General features: G+C 29.1%; 1 protein-coding gene across 4 annotated transcripts; it reads right to left on the bottom strand.

The window, feature by feature from the left end:
• Nucleotides 256–5,000, bottom strand: LOC105162683 (3-oxoacyl-[acyl-carrier-protein] reductase FabG). Of its 4 annotated transcripts, none has more exons than XM_020693654.1 (4): nt 4,572–5,000; nt 2,849–3,078; nt 1,309–1,561; nt 256–643 (listed from the first exon to the last, which is right to left on the bottom strand). In XM_020693654.1, the coding sequence occupies exons 1-4, from the start codon at nt 4,924–4,926 to the stop codon at nt 567–569; spliced, it is 915 nt and encodes a 304-aa protein (XP_020549313.1). In that variant the 5' UTR covers nt 4,927–5,000; the 3' UTR covers nt 256–566. The 4 variants fall into 4 exon arrangements, with proteins under 4 accessions (XP_020549313.1, XP_011079072.1, XP_011079073.1 ...); XM_011080770.2 differs by having other exon boundaries at nt 1,324–1,561; XM_011080771.2 differs by having other exon boundaries at nt 257–643; nt 1,383–1,561; nt 4,572–4,999.

Below are 8,187 nucleotides of genomic sequence, written 5' to 3'. Positions count from 1 at the left end.
ACTTCTTTATTAATATCAACAAATTTAGTGAAATTTGACTAATAATAAAATTATTTTTTAAACGGAAGCAATCCTTAAGAATATTAAATATAAATTTTTAAATTATAAAAAATTTACGTGTAATTAAAATAAACCTCACGAAAGGGAAATGTAATGTTGCCAAAAAGATTTCCGAGAAGTAGAAACTGTGGGGAGTAATTAATGAGATTTTAAATGGTAATTAGAGAAAGTATCCAAGACGGAATCTTTCAAATAAATGAATTTATAGTACACTCAAACAATTAACATTTTACATTTAAATCTGATGTTAGTGATATAAATAAAGTGGGCTGGGCTACCCTATTCCCTATCATAGCCCAATAATCCGCCACCCTAAGCCCAGGATTGACTAGATCCCAGGAAAAAAACGTGGATGGCTGACATGTGGCACAATCCTAAGAAGACCCAAGTGACTGTCGTAAGTTGGAGGGGATGTATAAAAGCCTTTCATTTATGAATATCCCATATACCTAAACTTGATCGTTACAATGTTTCCATTATTTGTGCAAATTTTCAACTTATTTCCTTCAAGTTGTCCCACTTGAGCCTGACAGCACAACCAGAAGCATGCCACGTGTGACCAAGTCCATCATTCTGGCGTCGTCTGTGAAAAATAATTAGAAATTTAACCTTGTCGAGTTGGGATACATAAAAGGAGAATAATGAAAAGAGAAAAAAGAGGATATCAGTGCGAGTGGAAAGGGCAAATCCCACGAGACGTTGTTCTAAATAGAAATTTTGAAGGTTAATTAATGAAACTCTTAATGTTGGACCAGAAGAATGATTAACATAATGTGAGATGAGTACCCATACGATTGGTAGAATTCAAATTTATTTATAGAACCTCATCTTTAACAGCAACCACATTAGGTTAGAACATGTTGGTAAAGCATGATTAACTTTTAATGGATAATATTTACTTAAATTTGAATTTTGAAAAGGCTACAAGGGCAAGACGGGTCTTTTGAAATTTATCATAATTATAAATACTTTCTCATTATTTTAATAATTATAAACATGCCCTATAATTAAAGGCCGTCTAACAAATACTCCTCGTGACAGCCGATTGTAGAGGGTATTTGTAATTATAACAAACCAATGTCAGAAGAGCCTATTGTAATTTATCCTATATAATAAAATGAAATTCCTACTCAGAATTTAACTTTACACATTATATGCATGAAAGAATCATAATATTCATTTTCCTACTTATTGATTAAATCGGACTTCACGACATAGACATCTACAGAGAGGAAAAAATGGGGATACCAGGTAAAGTAGCACCTGCTTCAACAATAAAAACGTTGCCCGTCACATATTCCGAACAATCATGGACCAAGTACCTGACGAGGGATGTGAGTGCCGGATCCGTGGTGCCATGAGTTCGTAGAGGGATCGTTTTGAAAGCCACAGTTTTGAGCCAATCTTTTTGCAGGAGACCCTGTGTTATCTCAGACTTGAAAATTCCAGGAGATATGGAATTCACTCTTATCTTATACATCCCGAGTTCCAGAGCCATCCCCTTTGTGCAATGTGATCATGAAAATATAAACAAAATAAACATTTGACATCCGAAGTAGAAACAGAAACATAACATGATAGATTCAGATGGTAAAATAGAAAAGTAGGAAATGTTGGTTTGGAAGCAATCAACAAGAATACGAGTGATTCTCAGCATATTCGCAAATTTTAGTTACATTTACATCTTCTTAACTGTGGTCAAATTACATGGACCACCTTTATTGATTGAACAACCATACCGACAATCCCTGTTAACCATTTTTGCATTATACAACAAACGACATCAGTGAAAATTTCATTACAGTGCACCACCTTAGTGCTGTAAAAACATCACTAACAGGGGGTGTTAGTGGGAGACAGTGTGGTTATTCAACAGTAGGGATGATTTGTGTAATTTGATCATAATTGAGGGGGTATTCTTGTAATATTCTCATAATGTAATTCGCTGGAAGACCACACTAGACACTTGCAGGAACAGGAAGCAAATGTGAATTTGCATAAAGTGTGTAATGCATTATCTCTTATGTATAAAATAGATAACACTTATTCCACGACACATGAGCAGTGCAGCATTTAACCCGAAGGTGAAATCCAAAGCATAAACATGCTCACAAGTCTCAAAGATTTAGAGGGTGTTTGGCTAAGCTTGTTTGATACATCTTATAAGATGTTTTAAGAGTTTAAAGATATTGAATCTTATTTTTTAAGAATAAGCTATTAAAGAGTTTGGTTAAACAAGATGTCAAAGCTACAAATGTTAAGAGTATTTGACATAATACACTGTATCATAATAATGGCCAAAAAATATTTCAAACTATTATAATTCAAAATCATATAAATAGATAGTCTTTTTCCTTCTTTTTTTTTCGGGGGGGGGGTGCAATTATATGAAGGATAAAAGTGAAATACTAACAAAATGGGAGAGTGTTTTTGTCTAATGATCAAAGAGCTTAATTATATAAAACAATAAAAAGTGGGTTGAGCATACTCTGTTTAAAGAGTTTAGAAGAACCTAAACATTTTATTTTGAGATCTTATAAGCTCTTTAGAGAAAAATTTTACCAAACCGTTTTTATAGAGCTTATAAGTTGTCACACACCTTATAAGATGTTTTGAAGAGGCTTGAGCATTCTTCAGGTACCTTTGACAGACGAAGCATTGTTTGTATGACTTATGATGCTCAAGGATGGAAAGTTACCAGCAAATGGTATTCTAAATCACTTCGTACAGTAAAAAGAAAGCATTAACCAACAAAGGGCAATCTTTTTTACTTTAATAAAAGAAATACCTTTGTTATGGTGTTAACAGCTGCTTTTGAAGCGGCATAAACAAGGCTTCCGGGTAGTTGCCCACGATTAAGACCTGCAGTCGAGGAAATGTTGATGACAGATCCACCCTGTTGAGCATAACGCATGCGCGAACAAACGTACTTGGAGACCAACCAGGTTCCGGTTAGGTTTGTTCTAATGATATCATTCCATTCGTCTTCCGACAAATCCAATGGACTGTGCACACTACCTATAACAAAACATCAAAGCTATAGTCTTAACCTTTGTTTGGTTCAATGAGAAGAAAGGGGAATGGAATTTCAAATTCGCTTTATATAGGCAAGTAAAACTCTTTTCCTTCAAACTGTTTCATATTATACAAAGGGATGTAAATATGAAATACATATATTTGTTAGATATATCAAACATAAAGTGGAACAAAAGATTAACTTTCATATTTCACCAATTTTGTGCTACATAAAAATTAAACTACTGTAGAATAATTTTAAATCACTCATAACGAATTAATTTCATTACATCCTATTTGTACTTCCCTCCACCTAACCTTTCAAATCAAACACAAAAATTGTTCCTAGGAACCTGCTTTCACTCCACTGTTCTTATACATTTCGATTTTCGCCCCAACCAAACAAGCTATCAAACCACGGTCAGCATCAAAGTACAAATAGCTCTAGCTAAACTGCAAAAGATCCAAAATTAAATGTGCACACACGTCGAATTCGTTGCACGGGCATACATATCAATTCACAGAAGTATGTATGGTTGAGGATTGCGTAAAATATAGAGTAAAACACACTTTGCCCCCTTGAACTATTCGTCATGTACCATTTACTTCCTTAAACCAACAAATGTAATACTTACCCCCGTGGTTGGACAAAAATGTCCCTCACGCCTTGAACAATTATATTATTTTCAATATATTTTAGTATTTTGAACATTAAATCATTACCAATTATTTTTTAATTATTTTTTTTAATAAGTGAAGAATTTATATTAAAGATGGAGTATATATATATATATATAGTAGATACACAATAGATGTAATATAACCAACAACTAATATATGCTTCTTAAAGAAATTGACAAATATATATATATGCTTAACCAAAAGTTAAACATTTTTAGAAAAAAAAAGATTAAAAATATTTTATAATAATTTTTAAAGAAAATATGTTAAAAAAATCGATATGTAATTATTCATTTTTATATAAAATAATAAATAATTAATAACTCAATTTTATTACTAAATTAATAAAATATTTTTATGTATTTATTATACTCATTCATTAGTTAACTTTGAGTTTGTAGAAAAAAAATAAAATTCAACTCACTAATTATATAGATATTTTTTCAATCAAAAAAATTAATTAAACTTAAAATGCAAAATTACTAAAAAAAAATGATTTGAGCTAAATATATGTATATATATATGTATATATATAATATAAGGGTAGTATGTTTAAAAATTTAATTATAGGAGGCAAGGCGTTATATTTGTTAATTTATGGGGCACTTGTTACATTGCGTATAGTTCAAAGGGCAAAGTGTAATTTACATTAAAATATATTTAACCCCAATTAAATTCGTAAATGTTCCATCAGGAAATAACTCAATAGTGCAGGCATTTCCCAGAATTTCCTCATAATCACAGAAAAAAAAAACCCTAGAAAATAAAAACAAAAATCAGATATTACTTTTATTGAAGTAAGAATTTGGTTTTACCTCTCACACCAGCATTGTTGATCAAAGCATCGATTCTCCCAAAAGCACCCCAAGCTTTCTCCACGGCAGCGTTAATGATCGGTCCACTTGCGTTGACGTCAAGCTCCACAGCCACGGCTCTAGCTCGATCAGGGCCCGGCTTGTTAGAACCGATCCCGTTGTTAATTTCATCGCAGAGTAATCGTAAGCGATCGACTCGTCGAGCTGCGGCTACGACTTTGCATCCGGCTTCGGCTAAGTCTAAGCAAAACTCTCGGCCCCGCCCGGAAGACGCGCCGGTCACCATGACGATTTTGTTTTTCAGCTCGAGCCACGGCTCCAAGCTGCTAGCCACTTGCCCCCTGCTCTCCCGCATATCCGTTCTACTGTGAGCGAGTGTGAGTGAGTGTCCGAGTGAAGTTGAATCGTGCAAGATCCTCCTTAAATTCTTGAAATTTATATATATATATATATATGGAAATTTTTTGTACTATCAAATTTGAACCAACCAAACAAACTATATATAATTGCTTTGTGATTACTCATTTTTTCTAAATTATATATTAATATGGCTCAAATTTCATCGAGCCGAGTTCAATTTAGAACAATTACATTGTCCTTCCACCACATTTAGTATAATTATACATAAAATTCATCTAATTTGAAAAATCACATCTAATATTCTTAACATTTATTTTTCTCCAACAAATAAATTTTTTAAAATTTACCGAATTTATATTAGTCAAAAAATCGAATGAGAATCTATATTTGCTCTTAATTAATTTAATACTAACTTATTACATGTCAAATAATTTTTTTTTATCAAATTATCCTAGTTTATCTTTACACGCTAATATATGTGACGATGCATATCTTTATTATATAAATATTTTGGTTAAAAAAATTTATTTGATTGCAATAAGTTAGTAACAAATCATTGAGAATTAATATAAATTTTCGTTTAATCCTTTTATTAATATCAATAAATTTGAAATTTTAACTAATAAATAAAGATGTAATTTTTTATATCACATTAAATTTATATGTATTTTCACCAAATTATAAAATACGGCGGTGTAATTATCTCTTTATATATTCATGAATTGTTCGGAAGGCCATTTTTGAAAAGGTTGAGAAGGTACTTTGTAGGAAGAAATGACAGGGATATTCTTGTCAAAATCAATTAATGGAAAAGCTTATGAATATCTTTTTCTTTTCTTTTTTTTTTGAAGAATTCTATTTTTTATTTTTGGAATGATTATATTTACGCTCTTAGTTTATAATATATTTAGAAAAATTATCTTTATCTTTTATATAATTACAGAAATCATTCCTAATACTTCTAATAGTTAAGGGTGGACGTGTATTTTGTAAAAGTAATTGATGTTTACGTTTCTAATGGTGCATGTATAATTTTTTGTAAAAAGTAAAAATAATTTGTATAAATAGACCGGGTAGACGTAATTAACCCTTATTAACCACAAGAAAATATGATATTAGTGACAAACTATCAAATGATAATTTTAAAAGTATCATTAATAATATATATATAAAATTATAATAATTTTTATCTTTTCACAATATAATTATTAGTGACAAAGAATGTGTATAAAATTATCACTAAATACAGTTAGTGACAATTATTATTTATTGTCACTAGATCGTCACTGTACATGAGTGACTAATTGTATTTAGTGACAACTTCGTGTACATTTTTAGAAAGAATATACGAGAGATTTTATTCTAATATTTTTTATATTTATAATATTTTGAAAATAATAGTTGAGAATTATTAGCCTTACATTATTACATTATCACTCACAAAGGAAGATAAAAGATCTAGAGTATTTAGTTTCATATTTGGAGAAAATATAGTTAACTAATAAAAGTAGAGACTCCATGATTATAAATTTATTTTGTTATGTATTTAAACTCTATTAATATGGGAGTATTAATATATTTTAATTAATAATAATTTCAATATAATTGTAAATATTCGATGTTGATAATTAATAATAAATTAAAATTAATTAGTTATATAAAAAACTAAAATGCCCGTGTCTTTTTTTTTTTCTTTTTCTTTGTCAGGGTCCAAACTTAACGGAGTGAAGACCGGCCACGGTGGGTAGAAGTGCAAATGAGTCGAGCTCGAGTCAAAAGATCATTTCTAAATTAAAAGAATTGTGTAAAAAACATAAATACTCGCAACAACAATAACGAAAATCTAACTAAAGTCCAAACACAACCAAACAAAGTCAACAAAAATTCAATCAGGCATTTCATCAAACATCTTGAAAGCAAAAATTGCTGGCAAAGTTTCTTCTACAAACTGTAAAAGAAATTTACAAAAAATACATATTTATTAATAATATACATATTTATTTATGAACAAATTATAAAATATACTAAATTATTGATTTTAGATCATATAAATTAAAATACCATATTTAATATCATCTAAAACTAAAATATAAGATATTAACTAATAATTCTAATTTATGGTGAATTTTAAATATTTATTTACAAAAAAGTATGAAAACTTACTAAATTGTTGCTTAAGTGTGTTTTTAAACAATATAAATAAATAAATATTGTATTTTATAATTATATAAAATTAAAATAAGTTATATATTGGCTAATAATATTAGTATTTGTTGAATTTTGAATATAAACTTAATATAATATTAAATATGTTACTTAAATAATATTTATAAATAAAAAATAAAAAAATAGGTATGAGCTCGCAAGCTCACAAACACAAGAAACATGGCTCGAGCTCGAATGCTCTCGAACAGGCTCGGCTCAACTTGCACCCCTAGGGTCACCTAAAATTATCATAACGATGGAGAAAAGAAAAGAGGTAAAGGTGCTTGTTTAATTATTAAGTTTAAACAAAGTAATTATCGCTGTTTTTTTGGCAATAATGACATAATTATCTCACTTTATGTTTTACTGTAATTTATTTATCGTTGTTATTCATATCAATATATTAGTTGAATAGAGGCATTACTTAGTATATCGAGATAATTATTATAATTTATTTATTATTTTAAATTAAAAAAATAAATTATTTTCCAGTTTTTGGCGGATCATATGATATATATGATTAATAATATTTAATTTTTTTATTTTTTTAGTATAAATAATTATATCATTTATAAAATAATATATAGTTACCACTAGAAAAAATATGATTTTTCGTTATGGCTAGTTACTATAACTAAAGAAGAAAATCGTAGCAAATACAATTTAACCACAGCTTCGCAATGACCATTAACCTTCATTCTGTAGGCGTGGACAAAAAATTAGACATGGTCAAAACGATGACAGATATTTTTGCTATGGCTAAAAAACATAGCAAATATTTATTAATCGTTGTAAAATATGACAATAGCACTATCATAAAATAATTAATTTAAGAACTGGTCATATTCAAAATTGTGACTCATCAAAATTTTAATTTTTTTTTTAAAAAAAATGAGGAGTTCCAAATATCATTTAATTTGAACGTCGAAAATTATCAACTAGAGAATATATACATATATATATATATATATAGAATTATATATTATAGGGATTTACGCTCATGTTCTATGGTTTGTTTATGCAAACCACTTCTGTCTTTTACATAATTACA

Source organism: Sesamum indicum, linkage group LG5 (genome assembly GCF_000512975.1).
Source record: "Sesamum indicum cultivar Zhongzhi No. 13 linkage group LG5, S_indicum_v1.0, whole genome shotgun sequence".
In the NCBI taxonomy this organism is placed as follows: Eukaryota; Viridiplantae; Streptophyta; class Magnoliopsida; order Lamiales; family Pedaliaceae; genus Sesamum; species Sesamum indicum.
This window is presented reverse-complemented; position numbering and strand designations above follow the sequence as displayed.

What these genes read in the sequence shown, in the direction of transcription:
- LOC105162683 (XM_020693654.1), bottom strand. Translation starts at nt 4,926, where the DNA reads ATGCGGGAGAGCAGGGGGCAAGTGGCTAGCAGCTTGGAGCCGTGGCTC. An exon ending in CTGTTAACACCATAACAAAG is followed by an intron (nt 1,562 to 2,848) that starts GTATTTCTTTTA and finishes CATTGCACAAAG; the next exon opens with GGGATGGCTCTGGAACTCGG. An exon ending in AGCAGGTGCTACTTTACCTG is followed by an intron (nt 644 to 1,308) that starts GTATCCCCATTT and finishes TATTTTTCACAG; the next exon opens with ACGACGCCAGAATGATGGAC.